The 20,389-nt window shown below is 40.3% G+C and overlaps 1 protein-coding gene across 2 annotated transcripts in view; it reads left to right on the forward strand.

The window, feature by feature from the left end:
- YWHAQ (tyrosine 3-monooxygenase/tryptophan 5-monooxygenase activation protein theta) overlaps nt 1-19,073 on the forward strand; it is a 36,967-nt gene extending 17,894 nt beyond the window's left edge. For both annotated transcript variants that reach the window (XM_006123610.4, XM_006123611.4), the window contains exons 3-6: nt 4,214-4,337; nt 15,896-16,059; nt 16,478-16,573; nt 17,984-19,073. In XM_006123610.4, coding sequence (XP_006123672.1) covers nt 4,214-4,337; nt 15,896-16,059; nt 16,478-16,573; nt 17,984-18,043 — 444 coding nt within the window. In that variant the 3' untranslated portion in view covers nt 18,044-19,073. The remainder of the gene's footprint in view (nt 1-4,213; nt 4,338-15,895; nt 16,060-16,477; nt 16,574-17,983) is intronic.
- The last annotated feature ends 1,316 nt before the right edge of the window (nt 19,074-20,389 follow it).

A 20,389-nucleotide genomic window follows, 5' to 3' on the forward strand; every position in this document is an offset into this window, starting at 1 on the left:
GTATTTTGCATGAATTAACAACTAAGATTGTTTATTTATACACAATACAGAAAGACTTTCAGATTAATACTTGGGAAGAGCCAACATTTGTTCAGGCATATCTAAATTATTAGCATCAGTCCATGTATTTAGTTTTGGAATGTGTCCGGAATGGTGTGTGGGGAGGGAATCAATTTTTTTCCTATCGTGTTTGAGACTAGCTTAATTCCTTAGAGGTTTAATTTATTTCATATTGTTTTGGTAGCTTCAGTGTTCCGGCTTTCTTGGCAGTCTTCAGTTTGCAAGTTTTGGAATAATAGGTAAAATCTCTGTGATGTAATTTGTCTTTCTCTTTTTGTAGAGCCCCTGTTCCAATTTTTCTGTAACAGTGGAAATGTTTAGTGCCAGTGTTCATCTTATAGAAAGAATAATCCAGTTTGATTTATGAAATCCTTTCCTCAGCCTTTTCTGCTAGTATAGCTTTACTTGCTGAAAAACTAACTTCCTGAAATGACATCAGTGATCCTGAAGGGGAGGGGGAATGGAAATGCTGATATTGTAACAGTGCCATGCTTTGAGAAATCTGTAGCTTTAAAGAAAACCACCTCTGTGGGGTTCTCCCTTACCGAATATTAACTCCTTAGACTGGCAGCTTCCTACCTACTTCTAAGGCTTTTATGCAGAAGAGAATAGACTATGAACCAGATCCTGACTTCTTGGTGGAGACCATATCTTCCCAAGCAAAATTCTGTCCTCTGAATGTTCTCATCAATTTCTTCTTGACTGTTAAAAGTTTGTATATCAGTTGTTCTCCTGAATCCCAACAGCTCATCTTGACCCTGGATGCCAATTGAACTGGAAGGTATACTGTGTAAATATTTCTGTAGTGGTCTCGTTGCTGGTTTCCATTAAAAAGAGAGTTGCGTATTAATATTCCCTTGAGGCATTATGAAGATGGTGGGTAAAATGCCTCTCACATAGTAACTGGTAGATGCTAAATCAGTGGCATTGTTTGGGGAAGTTTGACCATAACAATTTGACTCTATGCTTTCTTTCACATATAGAGTGGGTAATAATTTTGGGTTTTTTTATGGTAAAGATTAATCCTCTGGACTGGCTCTCTAAGAGCAGAGATTGTGACAGGAAGGTTATGAGCAAGATGTACTGGAACCAAAAATTTTGACAGAAAACTGAATGAAAATTTGGGAAGTGTTACAGGTTTAGTTATGTCCAGAATGCCTCAAGCAAGAGAGGACAACTTGACTTAGAAGTCCAACTGAGTTAGTTCTCATTGTCTCTCTCATACACAGCGTCAACAGGCTCTCAGCAAAGCAAAGGCAGATAATGGGAGGGAGGGGGAGGTGAGAGTAGCAAGCAGAGGGCACAGCCCCCTAGAAATTTTAGAAATAAAAAACCAGTACATTACAAATGGAAACCGTAGATAACTATTTTATATCTGTTACTGTGAATTTCTTTAACTTCCCTTATCAAGGAAAGTTCATGGCTGGCTGCCCTCAAAGCAATATGGCTACGTCTACACTGGCCCCTTTTCCGAAAGGGGCATGGTAATTTCAGAGATGGTAATAGGAAAATCCGCGGGGGATTTAAATATCCCCCGCGGCATTTAAATAAAAATGTCCGCCGCTTTTTTCCGGCTTTTTGAAAAGCCGGAAAAGAGCGTCTACACTGGCCCCGATCCTCCGGAAAAAGCGCCCTTTTCCGGAGGATCTTATTCCTACTTCAAAGTAGGAATAAGATCCTTCGGAAAAGGACGCTTTTTCTGGAGGATCGGGGCCTGTGTAGACGCTCTTTTTCGGCTTTTCTAAAAGCCGGAAAAAAGCGGCGGACATTTTTATTTAAATGCCGCGGGGGATATTTAAATCCCCCGCGGATTTCCCTATTACCATCTCTGAAATTACCATGCCCCTTTCGGAAAAGGGGCCAGTGTAGATGAGCCCCTTATGTATAACGTAAAAGATAATAGTGTTGCCCTGTTACAAGATGGTGATAGTAAAACTGTTAGTGATCTAGAAAAGCAAAAGTGTTCAATAATTCAATAATAAAGGAACAGGATTATGTATTCATATGAAGAGGATGAAATAGTATCTAGTCTACCAAGAATAAAGGTTAAAATCAGCTGGGTTGAATAACTTGCACTAAGAAAACTAAAGGCATTGGCTGAGGGGAAATAATGGCTCTTACTAATTAATAAATCTTAGCATACCGGGAAGTTCTAGAAGACTGGTACAATGTAACACTCTTCCAATAGTAAGAATATCTAATTAGTTTAAGTTAATTAACATGACATCAGTCCTGGGCAAAATAATTGGAAAGCTGATCAAGAGTTCAGCTGATACAGAGTAGGAATATAATTTCAGTCAAGAGTTCTGTGGAAAATTGATTTCAAACCCGAAAGTTTGGTTAATAAGGCAACTGTGTAAATGTAGCAAACTCAGGGTTTTTTAAAATAAGTTTGACTTTGTACAATATAACATTCTGATTTTTAAAATTATCAGTAAACATCAACAGAGCACCTGAATTAAATTCATGGTAAATGAATTAAGAGATGGTAACCAACTATTCAAAAATAGTCAATAGGGAAATCATCAAATTATGATTTCAGTGAGATTTGAAAAAGCTTAGTGATCAGGGAAGTAAATATAAAATCACTGTTGATCAAATTTGAGGATGATACAGATTTCAGTAGTAAATGACAGGGCAGATCCACAGATATCTGGATCACTTAGTAAACTAGACCCATACATGTGCGAACAAGGAAAGCAGATCATATATACAAAGTAGAGAGGGATTGTCCTGGAAAGCAATGACTCAGGACAAGAAGTCAATTTGAACTCCCAATACAATGCTGTAGGGAAAAGGGGTAATACAGCCCTTGGATGTGTAAATGCGAATAATAAATAGGACTAGGGAGATGATTTTTACTTATATTCATGGCACTAGAGTAAGGATATTGGAATTAACCACAATTTTACATCCTTATCTCGCTTATCGTGTAGTCAATACAATTTGTATTGAGTACACAATTAGTCAATAAGGGGAAGAGATGAGAACTAATGGCTTGACACGTTGAAGCCAGACAATGAGTGCATTGCTTCTGATTTTGAATTTAGCTATCATTAGCCATTATCAGGGCTCGCCGAGCCGCGGCGAGCCCCACTCGCCAGCCGCGTGGTTCAGCACGTGCATGCGCTGATCGTACTGTGGCACTGTGCCGGGCTATAATCTACTCACCCGTGGAGAGTAGATTACCTTAATGGTGGGTTCTCCATTTCTTTAAAATCTTCAGATCAAGACTTAGATGATGTTCTTTAGCCAACCACAAGTTATGTTCAGTATGGGATAACTGGATGAAATTTAATTGCTTCTTGCGTACGAGATGTCAGTCTACCTTATGACTCTTTCTTGCCTTAACATTTATTGATTCATAGAATTTATCTAGAAATAGTGTGCAAAATGCACATGTACATTTGAACATCTGTAAATTGCACCAGTGTTTCAATGAATCCCCAGTGGGGATTATTGGGGTGGTTCATGTGTTAAGCTGTTGTAGGTTTACACAGTTGTCTCCAGGCTCAGACATATGATCATATATTAATAACTGAGGCTCTGAAATTTGGTTTCTATGGGCTGCAAGCTTTCATTTGAATCTGGGTATCATGCTTGCTCTATACCTACAACAGATTGGCAGGCATACTTAAATATTCAGTCATATTTGACTACTGAATATCACTAAAAAGTAAATAAAATCCTGTCCACTAATTTTGGCCATAAAAAATCCATCTTTTCAAAAGAGGCTTGCATTTGTGATACATTTTTTTTCCAGTGGAAAAAATAAACTGGTCTTGGACTAAGCTTCAATGGAATCTTCCTTGGTGAATAAGCAAAGGCTTTCCATTTGCTACTGGATTTTTCCCTTTTCTAACTTACCTCATTCTTTCTCACTGAATTGGAGACTTGAAAATGTTCTAGGCTTTTTTTATGTTCATTACTGTGGAAGTAGCCTGATTTGTCAAGTAAATACACATTTATCTAAAAGAAATTGTTAAAGAATTTCTGAATATTTTGCAGATTTTATTCTTGCATTGAGCTGCTTCTGAGCATATATGCAATGTGCCTCAGAACATGACTAGGATTGCTTTATCTTAAACCAGTATTTGGAGGGGTTTCCATTACAGTGCTTGCAACATGTTAATGTCTCCTATTCCTGCTCTAGGAGCTGCTGGACAAATTTTTAATAGCTAATGCAACTAATCCAGAGAGCAAGGTATTCTACCTGAAGATGAAGGGAGACTACTTCCGATACCTTGCTGAAGTTGCATGTGGAGATGACAGAAAACGTAAGCATGCTATGTTCAATCATACTCCATTAGTTAACACTTACATCTGTTTGCGGTGGTGAGGAGAGAAAAAAGGCTCTAGAATACACTGCATATACCTCTAACTTTTATAACTTATATGTCACCCATAAAATTGGGGAGGAACTGTGTTTAGTTCTGATATCTAAAGTTTAGGTTGACTTTTACTGGACCTGAAGTGTTCTGCTCTGAAAGACTTCATTATATGAAAGACTAGAATTTAGTGTAAACTTGCCTCCGCCTTTTCCCAATTGAAACTTTCAAAATACTGTTTAGGTTAAAGGCCTCCTAAAGGCTTAAAAGATACTTAATACTAGGATTGTGTTTTGTCTTATTTGTTTTTAGTTGGGCTTTCTCTCTAGCCTACTTACCCTGCAGAGATATTAGGGAAAGAGGAAGCAGTCTGAAACTGTCAGCATTATCTCTTCAGGAATGTTGATATTATCAACCTTACATAGCTTTAATTAGATATATAAAATCCAATTTAACTAATTAAGCAGAATCCCAGTGGGAGCAACCCCACTCCTGCTCCGCCGCTACCCCTCTCTATGTGGGACTGCTACTCCTGGGGTGCCCCCTGCGTGCAGGGTGGCCAACTTCTGCTACAAGTTCACCCGTGTTCAGGGCGGCCAACACCCATGGGGCTGGAGTAGCCCTCTGCCCACAGCGGGTTGCTCCTAGGTACCAATTAACCATTACCCTGTAAGCATCACCCAGTAAAGGTTATGATTTTACTGGGTAACCAGTTACCTGATTTCATCTCTAGTTTTAATTGGACAGAACTTAACTCTTAAGCCAACACTCTTTGAATGAGGTGAGGTAGCATAGTATGCCTTTAATTTTTCCATTCCTAGGTCGATTGAATTTTGTATGTGCACCAATATTGATACAATGCTCAGATATGCGCCATCAGTAGAAACAAAATACCTAAATAAAAGTTCACAGATATGGAAAGAAGAATATTAAAACAAGGCATAATTTACAGCCTTCATCTGTAAATCAAATGAAATAAAATAAAAATAAAATTAACACTACCTTTTGTATACATATATTTTTATCATCCTTTCTAACAACTCATGCTAGTGTAAACACCAAAATGTGGTCTACTTAAAACAGCTATATAAAGAAATGCATGGCCATTAAGTGAAAGCATAGAAATAGGGACCAGACATCCAATTTAATAACCGCCTATTCCTACCACATATAAGCCACTAAATCTTCAGGAAAGCTTCTCTCAAAAATGAAGCATCTGCCAAAATACTATCTTACTATGGACTTTTGCAGGTCACAAAACCATCCATGTTGCATGTATATCATCTGCACACAGCTCAGCTTTAAAGATACTAAAAAAATCTGAGTCAAATAGAAAGTCATGCTCTCTTCACAGATATTAATATATTTTCTGATACTAGGAGAGTAAAAGGTATTCACTCCAGCCTATACAATTTCTAAAGGATATCAACTCAATACTTCACACACACAAAACAGTAAAAATAAATAAAACATAGCAAACAAAATTTATAAACAAATGACAACATTGAAAATACAAAGGAAAATAAAACGAGTGGTTGTTTATGTGTATTTTAAATGAGTGTTTAGGACTTGCATGCTGTAAGTGCAGCAGAGGTTGGTAAAAAAGGCAACTTTCTTTCCTGGTTTCTCACTGTTACACTGACTTAAAAATCAATAGGCTCATTAAACTTACCTTAGTATTTTCCAGCCCACCACACCTACATTAAAGAAATAGGGAACCTTAACACATGGTTTTGGAGTTTGCATTCCAGCTCCAAAGAGCTTGCAAATGAGGTCTTCATCCTACAAAGCATAACACTAAACCTAGTCCCAGAGGGGTAGCAGTGTTAGTCTGTATCTGCAAAAGCAATGAAGAGTTCTTCAGTGTAAACCAACAGATTCATTAGGGCATTAAGCTTACATGGGTAAAACCCACTTCATCAGATGAGATTGGAGTGGAGTTTACAATTAGCGAAAAACGTAGAGTCGATTGGGTGTGATGTCTATCTGTTTGCATTGGGGAGGAAGTCTGTATCTTTGCAAGTCCAAGTCACTGAAGTACTCTGAAGAGCCAGAACTATACTAGATAATAAAGATCTGGCCTTAAGTTTTCAATACCTCTCCCGCAAACAACAAATTCTAAAACCTAATGGAAATCACTTGTCTGGAATCCAAGTGATTACCATTTAAGTTTTAGAGAAGGGGCATCTTTCCTGACCAGTGCCATTGCAGCTTCTAAGCTAGGACTTACATTCCTTTATAAAAAACAAACAACAATTACTGGAGTTTTTCTCCAGTCAAAACTTCTTTTCCTCTCCCAACCTCCAGGCAGCCCAGCTGGGGCTGAAACTGAGTGTCTCCCCTCTGCCTGTGTCCCTCCCCCTCCCCAGTGCAGAATAGTAAATAGTAAGGAGCATAAACACTGCCAAATTAAGTGTAAAAATGCAATAAGAAAAGCTAAAAAGGAGTTTGAAGAACAGCTAGCCAAAAACTCAAAAGGTAATAAGTCAGCCGGATATTTTCCTTGGTCATATGTTAAGTTTGGGTTAAAACTTTGTCAGATGTCTGGCTGAGACCAAATTTGTTTAAAATTTTGCAGCCAAAATGGCTCTGCAGTTTGTGAAAACACCGATTTGAGAGAAATGTTTTGCCCAAGCAATAAAGAACAGATTTGAAATGTGACAGGATTTGCCTTTTCCATTCCTGTGAATATTTATCCAAATTTGAGTTAGTTAAACACCTTTGAAAAATTGTGCTTCCCACATGTTCACTGTGGACTACTTAACAATTAATTTCCTTGAACATTCAATCTACACTGAGTATGCTCCAGCCTAGGACTCAGCAGGACTTCATCTGTTACCCCAGTTCTCGGCTGCTGTAAGTCAGGCGGGATTCATGCTTCTCAGATGACAAAGTTGAGGCTTTCCTGTCCTCTTGGTGGCCCTTGATCAGCCCAGATAGCTTGGAGGAGGAATCTACTTGACTATAATACAGATGAGAAAGGGATGACATGGAGAAGTAGATTGAGACAAGAAAACTGGCAGGAATTGAGGAGGGAGACTGGGATTTGCAGAACAAAGATACAGACCTAAGGGTCAGAGTCGGAAACCTGGGGTGGGAAGGAGATGAGAAGTCTGAAAAATGGAAACTAGGACTAACTAATGCAGAGATTGGGATAAGGAGCAAGGTGTGTAGAATCATAGAATAATAGGACTGGAAGGGACCTCGAGAGGTCATTGAGTCCAGCCCCCCGCCCTCAAGGCAGGACCAAGCTCCGTCTACACCATCCCTGACAGATGTCTATCTAACCTGTTCTTAAATATCTCCAGAGAGGGAGATTCCACCACCTCCCTTGGCAATTTATTCCAATATTTGACCACCCTGACAGTTAGGAATTTTTTCCTAATGTCCAAGAGATGGGACAAGTTGGAGGAGAACATGTGGAGAAAGTGTCAAGCTTGGTGGGTGGAGAAGTAGGAAGAAAAAAATATGCCTATAAAAGTACACATTCCCCCAAATTCTGGAGAGAGGAGAGACACCACGCACCACTGCTACTTGAATAGAATAGATAATGTATCTAATGGTTCCTGATGATGATCCATGTGGGTGTCAATATAACACCACAGGGTGGATTTAAAAAAAAAACTGGAAAAATTAAGCAAGTTAATATGATTTTCAGTGTTGTAAAGTCAAGCACTTGAAAGTTCAGTGCCAGAATACATGCCAAATATTAGCAGTTTTTTGCGGCAGCATCTCTTTGACTTGTATTCGGTTTGTAGTGCACTGTAGTCCCCAGATCCTTCAGCAGTACAACTGTTTAACCAGTTATTCCCCAACTTCTAGTAGGGATGTACAATCCCATTTAATTGATTAGCCAGGTAAAAGGTGAGGGCTGGAGCTTTTTCACCCACACACTGCCATGGCAGGGTTGGAGCAGCACCTCACTGCAGACAGGGGCAGCTCCTGACACCATCCTTACCCACTAATGGTTATGCTTACCTGTTAATCTTTCATCCATCGCTAACTTGTGCATTTTTTTCCTTCCTCAGTGAAGTACTTTTTGATTTTTCTGTGTTAAATTTAATCTTGTTTGGTTTGTTTGTTTTTTTAGACTAATTCTCCAATCTTTCGAGGTCAATTTGAATAATAACCCTGACCTTTAAAGCTCTTGTAACCCCTCCTGGTTCAATTCATTCATATACCATACCAATGAAATCTACTTACCTAATTTGTTGATGAAAATATTGAATACCCATTGCAGGATCTCAATAGATAGGTTTTCTGCAGTTTGACAACAAAACATTGATAACTGCTCATAATTTTAAGGCCAGAAAGTGGCCATTATGATCACCTAGTGTCACCTCTTGTCCCTCACAGGCCACAGAATCTCACCTATTAACTCCTGCAATAGACCTGTAAGTTCTTACTAAGTTAATGAAGTCTTCACATCTTGATTTAAAGATTTTCAAATTAGATAATTTACCTTTTACTTAAGTTGAAACAATCAGACATCAGGAATGGTAACACACACAAACCTGTAGGGGAACACTTTAAACTACCTGGACCACTCAATCGTGGACTTAAAAGTAGCCAAAACAAAATACAGGACTATGTAGCACTTTAAAGACTAACAAGATGGTTTATTAGATGATGAGCTTTCGTGGGCCAGACCCACTTCCTCAGATCAAATAGTGGAAGAAAATAGTCACAACCATATATACCAAAGGATACAATTAAAAAGTAGCCACTCTTCTACAAGGGAATCTTGCTGCCCAATTACAGAGAGAAACTGCAGAACTATAATTCATTTACAAATTTGACACTGTCACCCTGTGCTTGAATAAAGATATTAACTGGTTAATTCACTACAAAGCCAATTTCCCCTGACTTTGATATTCCCATTGTCACTTCAAAAGCTATGACAGGGACACATCCAACCCTCTTAATTAGCTTCATTTACACTGGCCCTATAATTGACAAGTAACTGCTTTTACAAGTTCAGACATGTGATCTATGCCCCTGTGCTGCAAAGGAAGGAGTACTCTTTGCATATTGCCTTTCAACCAGTTATATCCACTTTATAGGAGATTTATCTAGACTGCATTTTGTAGTTTGCTTATGAGCATGCCATGTGAGAATGTCGAAAGCCTCAGTAACATTATGATATATCTGTTCCCCACACACATCCCAGCCCCAATACTAACAAGGCCAGTATCCTGTCAAAAAAGAGAGTTAAGCTGGTTTGGCATGATTTGTTGTTGATGCAACATTTATTCTCTAGGAGGTACTTACAGACTGTCTAATAAATCATAGAAGTATGATAGTCTTTATTTATATGAGCGTGTATTATTTTTGCCATTGGACCTCTGTCTCATTCAGTACATAGAATGAATTCTTCTAATTTAATAAGCTGAAAGTTTTCTCCCTGTTGCTCAGCACACAGCCCCTGTCTTTACTGCTTACTAGGGCTATCATGCAATCAAAAGAATTGATCACGATTAATCACTCTGTTAATAGTAGAATGCCATTTTCTTATAAATATTATTGAATGTTTTCTGCATTTTCAAATATATTGATTTTAATTACAATACAGAATTCAGTGTACAATGCTCACTTTTATATTTTTATTACAAATATTTACATATTATGGTCTTTACAATGTTTTTAATCTCAAAGATTGCACTACAATATTTGCATTATGAAAGTTCAACTTACATGTTGCTAATTAGAATTATGTGCAACCCCTCCTACATCTAAAAAAAAAGTAGAACTGTAGCACATAAAAAATACTGTAAGTCCTACTTGTTCAGCCAGTCACTCGGACAAACAAGTTTGGGTACAATTTGCAGAAGATAGTGCTGCCTACTTGTTTACAGTGTCTGAGAACAGGCATTCACATGGCACTGTTGTAGCTGGCACTGCAAGATCGTTAAATGCCATATACACTAAACTAAAAATTCATGTGTCCCTTCATATTTCAACCACTAGTCCACAAGAGAGAGATCTATACAGGCAGTCCCCGACTTACGCGGATCCGACTTACGTCGGAGCCGCACTTATGAACGGGGCTTTCTCCCCCCGGAAGTCGGGGCGAGAGAGCCCCGTTCGTAAGCTGCTCCGGTGCCCCTGGTCTGCTGGAGACCGTCTCCAGCAGACCAGGGGCACCGGGCGGGTTCCCGCGCTTCTGAGGCTTTGCCAGAGCAAAGCCTCAGAGGCGCGGGACCCCCCCGCGGCTGCGGCTTCAGTCCAGGAGCCTGTGGTCTGCTGGGGACAGTCCCCAGCAGACCACAGGCACCCAGATTGAAGTGGCAGCAGCGGGGGGGTCCCTCGCCTCTGAGGCTTTGCCAGAGCAAAGCCTCAGAGGCTCTGCTCCCCGTGTCCCTGGTCTGCTGGGGAGGGGGCGGGGGCAGCTAGTGTGCTCCCCCCCCCCGCCCCAGCAGACCAGGCTTTTGTTTTGGACTCTGGGGCAGAGCAGCTGGGGCGCTGCCGATTGGTCCTGCAGCGCCGCTCTGGGCACTACTGGACCAACCCGGCAGCACCCCAGCTGCTCTGCCCCACCCAGGTCCTGATTCAGCCGCTGCTGGTCAGTTTCAGGAGCGGCGCTACTGGAGCAACCCAGCAGCACCCCAGCTGCTCTGCCCCAGGCATCCCCAAGTCAGCTTCTGCTGAAACTGACCAGCGCTAACTACAGGAAGCCCCAGGCAGAGTTGCTCTGCCCTGGGCTTCCTGGAATCAGCTGCTGATCAGTTTCAGCAGCAGCTGACTTGGGGACGCCTGGGGTTCTTAAGTTGAATCTGTATGTAAGTCAGAACTGGCGGTCAGTTTCAGCAGTGTCTGAATCTGGACGCCAGTTCCGACTTACATACAGATTCAACTTAAGAACAAACCTACAGTCCCTATCTTGTACGTAACCCGGGGACTGCCTGTACTAAAGATTGGTTCTGCATGATAATGATATGAAGCAGTGCAGATTCTGTTCATTTTCATCATCTGAATCGGATGCCACTTATAGAAGGTTGACTTTCTTTTTTGGTGGTTCAGGTTCTGTAGTTTCTGCATCCATGTTGCTCTGAGACTTCTGAAAATATGCTTCACACTTTGCCCCTCTTAGATTTTGAGTGGCACTTCAGATACTTAAACTTTGCTCAAGATGCTATAACTATCTTTAGAAATTCCACATTGGTACCTTTTTTCCCTTTTGTCAAATCTGCTGTGAAAGCTTTCTTAAAATGAACATGTTCTGGGACATCTTCCAAGACAGCTAGAACATGAACTATATGGCAGAATGTAAGTAAAACAGCAGGAGACATACACTTGTGACTGAACTCCTTGAGGGAAAATTGTAACTAATGCATTACAGTAATTCCTCATTTAACACTATAGATGTGTTTCAGAAAATGATCGTGTTAAGTGAAAACATGTTATGCAGGGTCAATTTTCCCATTAAAAATAATGGAAAAGGTTGGGGTTGCGTTTCGAGTGGTGGTGTCTGTTGGGACCGGGACATAAGGTTGGGGGAGAAAGGGGACTGGGTTACAGCAGGGAGGGGAGGTGTTTGGCTCTGGAGAAGGGGAGGAGAGGGGAAAGGGATTGGGTTGGGAGTATGCCCCTGTGACGGGTCTGCCAGGATCTGCACAGCGTCGGGGGGGGGGGGGGGAGGAGGAGAGGGTTGCTGAGAAACGGTGACCAGCAAACCCTCTGCCGCTTTGTGGGGATGCGGGGGAAGCCCCGTGCAGCCTGCCGGCAACGGACCAGCTGGGGAAATTGTGTTATTCTGGGGACAGTCCTGTAATTCAAAAAATGTTCTCTAAAAAAAGATTGTGCTGTCGCGAAAACTTGTTAAGTAGGCACGTGTTAAATGCGGAATTACTGTATTTTTTTTTAAAAGAGCATCAGCATGGAAGCGCATCCTCTGAAATCGTGGCCAAAGTATGAAGAGGTATATGAAAGTTTAGCATATTAGGTAGTAAATGCCATTCAATGCCATCTACAAAAGTGCCATGTGAACACCAGTTCTCGTTTTTTTTGGTGATACTGCCACCTACTTATTTACAGTATCACCTGTCAATGTAAACAAACTTGTTTGTCTTGTCGATTGGCAGAACAAGAAACAGGGCTGAGTAGACTTGTAGGCTGTAAAGTTTTACGTTGTTTTGTTTTTGAGCACAATTATGTAAGAAGAAAAATATCTGACTTTAGGTCACACTGTCATTTTAAAGAAATTGCACGTCAGTACTTGGATGAGTTGAATATAAGCAAACAATACAGGTATGCAGGGGCAAGATTAGAAAGGCAAAGCCACAAAGCAAGCTCAAACTAGCTACTGACATAAAGGAAACAGGAAGATATTCTATAAATATATTAGAAGCAAGAGGAAGACCAGGAACAGGGGTAGGCCCATTGCTCAATGAGGAGGCAGAAACAGTAACAGGAAACTTGGAAATGGCAGAGGTGCTTAATGACTTCTTTGTTTCTGTCTTCACCAAGAAGTCTGATGATGAAGGAATGCCTAACATGGTGAATGCTAGAAGGCATGGGGTAGGTTTAGAAGATAACATTAAAAACAAAAACAAATTAAGAATTGCAAATATCTAACTCTTCTCAGTAAGTCACCAGGGCCTGATGAAATGCATCCTAGAATATTCAAGGAGCTGATAGAGGAGGTATCTGAGCCTTTAGCTATCATCTTTGGAAAAAATCATGGAAGATGGGAGAAATTCCAGAAGACTGGAAAAGGGCAAATGTAGTGCCCATCTAGAACAAGGGAAATAAGAACAACCCAGGTAACTACAGTTTAGCTGCTGTGCCAGGAAAGATAATGGAACAAGTAATTAAGGAATTATCTGCAAACACCTGGAAGATAATAAAGTGATAGGTAACAGCCAGCATGGTTTTGTAAAGAACAAATCACGTCAAACCAATCTGATAGCTCTCTCTGATAGGATAACAAATCTTGTGGATAAAGGGGAAGTGGTGGATGTGGTATACCTAGACTTTAGTAAGGCATTTGAAGATCACAAGATGGTATCTTATCAATAATCTAGGGAAGTATAACCTGGATGGGACTATTGTAAGGTGGGTGTATAACTGGCTGGATAACCAGTCACAGAGAGTAGTTATTAACGGTTCCCAATCACTCTGGAAGGGCATAACAAGTGGGGTTTTGCAGAGGTCTGGATTAAGACTGGTTCTGTTCAGTATCTTCATCAGCGATTTAGATATTGGCATAGAGAGTACGTTTATTAAGTTTTCAGATGATACCAAGCTGGGAGGGGTTGCTTTGGAGGATAGGGTCATAATTCAAAATGATCTGAATAAACTGGAGAAATGATCTGAGGTAAATAGGATGAAGTTTAATAAGGACAAATGCAAAGTACTCTTAGGAAGGAACAATCAGTTTCACACACATGGAATGGGAAGCGACTGTCTAGGAAGGAGTACTGCAGAAAGGAATATAGGTGTCATAGTGGACTACAAGCTAAATATGAGCCAACAATGTGACGCTATTGCAAAAAAAGCAAACATGATTCTGGGATGCATTAACAGGAGTGTTGTGAGCAAGACGTGATTAAGCCTGTATTGGAGCATTGAGTCCAGTTCTGGGCACCACATTTCAAGAAAGATGTGGAGAAATTGGAGAAGGTCCAGAGGAGCAACAAGAATGATTAAAGGTCTAGAAAACATGAGCTATGAGGCAAGGCTAAAGGAATTGGGCTTGTTTAGTTTGGAAAAGAGAAGACTGAGGGAATATGATAGCAGTTTTCAGGTATCTAAAAAGTGTCCTGGGGAGGTGAGGGGAAAATTGTTCTCCTTGGCCTCTGAGGATAGGACAAGAAGCAATGGGCTTAAACTGCAGCAAGGGAGGTTAGGTTGGACATTAGGAAAAACTTCCTGTCGGTGGTTAAACACTGGAATAAGCTGCTTAGGGAGGTTATGAAACGTCTATCTCTGGAGATATTTAAGAGCAGGTTAGATAGACATCTATCAGGGATGGTCTAAACCAGCGGTTCCCAACCTTTTCCAGATGGGGACCTATTTTGACAATTCGGGAAGACTTGGTGACCCAAGAGGGAGGGCAGAGCCACCTGGGGAGAAACTTGGGTGACCCTTTTAAAATGTAATGGTGACTCATATTTGGGTCCTGACCCATAGGTTGGGAAACCCTTGTCTAGACGATACTGGGTCTTCCTGTGAGGGCAGGGGACTGGACTCGAGGTCCCTTCCAGTTATAGCGTTCTATAATTCTGTGAATCGAAATTGAAATACTATTTATTTACAGTGCATATATTTGTAATACAAAATAGAAAGTGAGCACTGTACACTTTGTATTCTGTGTTGTAATTTAAAGTCGTATTGAAAATATAGAAACATTACACAAATATGATTTTTTAGTTAAATGATTTATTGCACTGTTAGAGAATACTAACTGAAATTTATTTATCTCATGTTAACTAATCAACAGCCCTGCTGCTCAGTATTCAAGTCCTGCATAGACCACCATTATTTCCTCATGAACTTTTCTATAGCAGCCATCAGAATAGTATATAGTAGAGTGTTTCACGAGTATTTCTGTATTTATTTTCACAATACATCTGTGAGGTGGGATTTGGGGCATATTGACCCCATTTTAGAGATGGGGGGGCAGTTTCTGTGATTATGGTCAAAAGTAATCACTAAAGTCATTGTCCAGTTAGGTATGCCTAATACCCGATTGAGTTCTTAGAACTGTATTCTACTTTATATTGAAAGCACAGTTCCCATTGATGTGAGTGCTCAGCAGTTTTGCAGATCAGATGCCAAGATCTCAGTTTGGGCACTTAGGTTTAAGTGACTTGCCTACCATCATAGAAACTCGGGCAATGGCAGAGAGAAACCAGATTTCTAAGGTGGTATTAAACAGTTGTTACATGTAAAACTCTTCCCTCCCCAATTTAAGTCACATCCTTAATTAAGCCAATGCATCAGTTTCTTTTGGCAATATAAAGAGAGGCTAAGTCAAGGGGGGGGGGCACTTCATTAATTGGGTCACAGACTGGCTTCACTCCTGCTCCCTGGAAGGGGTGAGGTGTGAGGCCTTGGGCAGAAGGGGCGGGGCTGGAGGCTACAGAGAAGTGTGTGAAGAGACACTGTGGAAAAGGCATTTAAATGCAGATGGAGGCAAAGAGTAAGAGTGTGTTGCAGTGTGTATTTGACTGTTGTGGCACAGAGAATGTGTGTGAGACAGTGACATAGTGTGTGCTGGCTGCATGGTAAGTTTGATACTAACTTGGCTGCAGAACAGAGCAAGATTGGGGGGACTACACCTGAACACACAGTGCCAACTGTTGGTATGCACACTCTGGTAATCAGCTGAATGAGCTGGAGAGAAATGCTGGCCTGGTCCATATTGTCCTGCAGTCCTGATTTTGCCCATTAGTGGGCTAAATATTTCTTTAGGAAAGTATTTAAAGGTAGGGTGAGGGACTGATTTGCACTTTTCTCTGTAGTATCCACTTTTTTAATGTTGAAATGTTCCTATTTCTCAACAGAAACAATAGAAAATTCACAGGCAGCTTATCAGGAGGCATTTGACATCAGCAAGAAAGAGATGCAACCAACACATCCAATTCGTTTGGGCCTAGCTCTTAACTTTTCTGTATTTTACTATGAGATCCTCAACAACCCTGAGCTTGCGTGCACGCTGGCCAAGACAGTAAGTTGCTGTCCTTTTCGTGGAAGGGGACTAATTATGATTAATGGGAGTTAATGTGCATAATGCACATTGATCAGTCTGTCGTGTATGGTGAAATCCTGTTTGATTTTAATGCATTTTATTTGTAAGTGCCTACTTTAAACAGACTTAAAGGAGCACCATTAATTTTAGTTTATAATCTTTGTTACTGAATTTTAAACATACAAGATTTGTGCTGTTTTAAGCTTTTTTCCCCAACTTGGCAGTGCAAATCAGTGCAATTATTTCACTTTCTAAAATGCTGCATGTTTGTTTGGTTAAGCTGTCTTCATGGAAAAAGGTTACAGTTAGTTCTGATTTGTCCCTTTAACATCCACCACTAGTTACATTAATAAGAGTTCATAATCAATACCTCAGTGTAAAGATTAATTTTTTTTAGGCTTTTGATGAGGCTATCGCAGAACTTGATACACTGAATGAAGACTCATATAAAGACAGTACTCTCATCATGCAGTTGCTTAGAGACAACCTAACAGTAAGTTGCCCTTTTGTGCTAATTGCTATATTTGTATAATGGCTACACTTAAACCTCATTTGTGTGACAAAACCAAAACATGGTCTTTATCTGAGCACTTTGATATTTAGGTGTAGAATGTACTGTATTGAAGAGTTACTCATAAGTAGGTTGATGTCTAGTTTAATGCAGTTTTTCACACTAAAACTTAAACTAGCTTCAAACTTAGTGGCTGTCTACACTGGCGTGATCTTGCGCCAAAGCGGCTGCTCTTGCGCAAAAACTTGCTGCCTGTCTACACTGGCCGTGTGTTCTTGCGCAAGTAAACTGACGTTCTACTGTATAAAATCAGGGCTCCTTGCGCAAGAACTATGATGCTCCTGCTCAGGAATAAGCCCTCTTGTGCAACTGTTCTTGCGCAAGAGGCCAATGTAGACAGGCAACATGAATTTCTTGCGCAAGAAAGCCCTATGGTTAAAATGGCCATCAGAGCTTTCTTGCGCAAGAGAGCATCTACACTGGAGAGCTCTTGCGGGAAAAAAATTACATACCAGTGTAGATGCTCTCTTCTGGAAGAGTTTTTGCCAAGAACTCTTCTGCAAAAGAGTTCTTGTGCAAGAAGCTGCCAGTGTAGATGTAGCCAGTTTGAACTAAAATAATAGTGTGAGTTAGTCAGTTTACATATGAAGCAAAATGTATTTAGCTATAAGACTAGCATGCTGGCTTGATTTAGCAGATAGAGCAATAAGTCTGGTGAGGGAAAATGATAATCTACAATCACTTAAGACAAGAATGAAAAAAATTAACTGTCTTAAAGATATTGATGGTTCCAGCAGTATTCCCTGTGCTTAGATGGGGAATACTGCTGGAACTTTCAATACTTCTAAAACTAGAATGAATTTTTAAGGTGCACCAACTATATATATATATACCATGTTAATTGTCTAAGGGACAGCTACGTACTCCAGCAATATTCCTCACTATTGTTGTCCTTAATAGGAATTATGACTTTGACTTTTCAGGTGAAAGTGAAACCAGAGAGATCTGGAGAACGTTGTTGTTGTTGTTGTTTTACTGGGAGGCAGGGGGAGAATACTAGCCACACAGATTTGTTAAGTGCCAATAGTATAATGGGGTAGCATATACAGATCTGTGTGTTTAGTATACGTTTAGCATGATGCCCGCTTTAGCTAGTTGAATCTTAAACAGTTACGTGAATGACTGTGCCCCATGGATGAGAAGATGCTCACAGTAAGCCAGTAGAAGTTCAACACAAATTAAATTAACAGATTTACACCTCCACACTGTAGCACTTACAAATGTAGTACTCCTTCATGCTAGTCTTTGACTTTAGGAGAAGGACATCAGTGCTAATATGGAGGGTAGAGGAGTAAGTTTTATGCTGATCTGGCTTTTTTCTTTTATTTCTAGTTATGGACATCAGACAGTGCAGGAGAAGAATGTGATGCTGCAGAAGGTGCAGAAAACTAAACTGCACATGGGGTGTCAGTCTCTCTTCCCTTCTCAAGAAACCTTTTTACACATCTCCATTCCTTATAGCTCCACTTGGATTTCCTATAGCAAAGAGAACCCATCCATGTATATGGAAATCAGTTTATAGTCTTTTCACACTGCAGCTTTGGGAAAACTCCATTCCTTGATTTGTGTTTGTCCTGGCCTTCCCTGTGTGCGGTTACTGCTGTAGAAAAGTATTAATAGCTTCATTTCATATAAACATAAGTAATTTCCAAACACTTATGTAGCGGACTAAAGTGTACCTGGTATTTAAAAGCAAAAATCTGAACCAGTTCCTGCAAGTTGACTGTGTTTTGTATTACAGTAAAGATATTAAAATGTAGTTAATTGCAACTAAAGAGTGTTCAACATAGCTTTCTAATTCACCACATTCCCTCTTATTCTGCAGGGTTTCCTCTCAATAACTGATTTTCACATGCGACTGTGTATTCTTTTCATGAGGGTTATGGAAGTGTTGGGCCAGATAGAAAATTTGGCATTTTTAGATTAAGAATTACAAATTGAGTTGCTTTCTATGTAATATACTGCAGGGGCTGCTGTATGTCTGCGTGAAAATGAGGGTCTCTTCTTACTCAGTCTTCAGTTGCTGCTGTTTATAAGTTGAATATCCCTTCCCAATAAAAGTCACTTACACTCCTGCCTTTGTAGTTCTGGTATTCACTTTATTATGTATTAAAAGCAGCATGAAACTGCTGGAACACAGACAGTGCTTTTTGGCCGACTAAAATGCATGTCAAATCTTAATACACTGGAATGGGAAACCCAATTCAAGTTCACGTGTTCAACTATAATATTTAGTACTTTTCCATGCAGATGTGTGCACATGTGAGAAGGTGTCAAGATTGTCCAGTGATTGTTATTTAGAAAGATGGACCACTATTGTGTGTTGCTAATCATTGATTGTAGTCCCAAAAAAGCCTTGTGAAAATGTTATGCCCAATGTAACAGCAAAGTAACATTAAATAAAATTACATTTTATAAACCACTTCCTGTTTTGTAACAATTCCATGCAATTACTTACGGGCTAAACTACAGCAAATCTTGCTAGGTAAAATGTCCTCCTCAAACCGTAACTCTCCTTTCAAAATCAATTGTTCAGGTGAATTCACTTTGTATTTCAACATTGAATTGCATCAAAATACCTGAAAGTTATTCATATGAATAGTTCACAAGCACAGATAATTCTCCCCAGTATAACCAGTGGCATGTCTTTCTTCCAGAATTTTATTTGAAGCTACATGTACTGAGTTTGTCTTGTACAACAATTTCTAAGCAGTTAGGTACCAAGTAGTACTACTTGCTACTAAAAATTGAAACCGCCTGATGTGTATTCCTTTGCTGCAAATCTGTTAACTCCTGATTGAGTGACATACCTATAGATGCTCTACTGTAAATGTGTGTGCTTGTATCCCTGCACTGCTGCTTAGAAAACTTCATCAGCAATAAAAAATAACAAAAGGTCTGGTAGCACTGTATAAACAAAACATATAGATGGTATCAGAGCTTTCATGGGCATACCCCACTTCTTCAGATGTCAGCTCTGCCCGTGAAAGCTCATGATGCCATCTACATGTTTTATTAGTCTATAAAGTGCTACCAGACCATTTGTTGTTTCCTGCACAGACTAACTAGGCTACCCCCTGAAGCTTCACTAGCAATGTTTGTCAGGCCTGCATATTTGCTGCTGCTCCTTGTTACATCACAAGGCTAGTCAGCACAAGCAAGCTAACCCCCTCTCCGTCCCCAGTTCTTTCTTGTCTATCCCTAGCAAGGGACAGAGATTTGTAGTCCATTAAGACCAGTGTTCCTTCTAAACTGGGCTGCAGCACAGCTTCACAGGTGATAATCAGTCCTGCCCAGTCAGTCAGCTCCTTGCACAAAACTCCAAACCTCTGATGAGGTAGGGCTGATCTATCACTTGTGAAGATATGCAGCTTAGAGGGAACACTGATTAAGACCACATCAATTTGATTTCTGTAGTTCTTAGTTACTAGTTGCAGTTCTAGGGGTTTCTTATTTTCTCTTTAAAAGTAAAACGAACTAGTGATTTCTTCTACTTCCGCCCCATGAGGACCCTGTCTCCCACAAGTTTGCAAGGCTTCAAGAAGTGCCTCATAAGAGGCCAATCACAACTGCAGACAAGCATTCCCAGTGTGTTAGTTACCTTGGGAAGGGCCACATCCTGCAAAAGTGTGATCCCTACCAAAAACTCCAGCCACTATCTTCTAACCTTCAGTAAAGCTTTCTGTTAACTCATGGCTGTGGCACTCTCAAGCCCTCAGAAGAGCCACACAACAAATC

This window comes from Pelodiscus sinensis, chromosome 3 (assembly GCF_049634645.1).
Source record: "Pelodiscus sinensis isolate JC-2024 chromosome 3, ASM4963464v1, whole genome shotgun sequence".
Classification (NCBI taxonomy): domain Eukaryota; kingdom Metazoa; phylum Chordata; order Testudines; family Trionychidae; genus Pelodiscus; species Pelodiscus sinensis.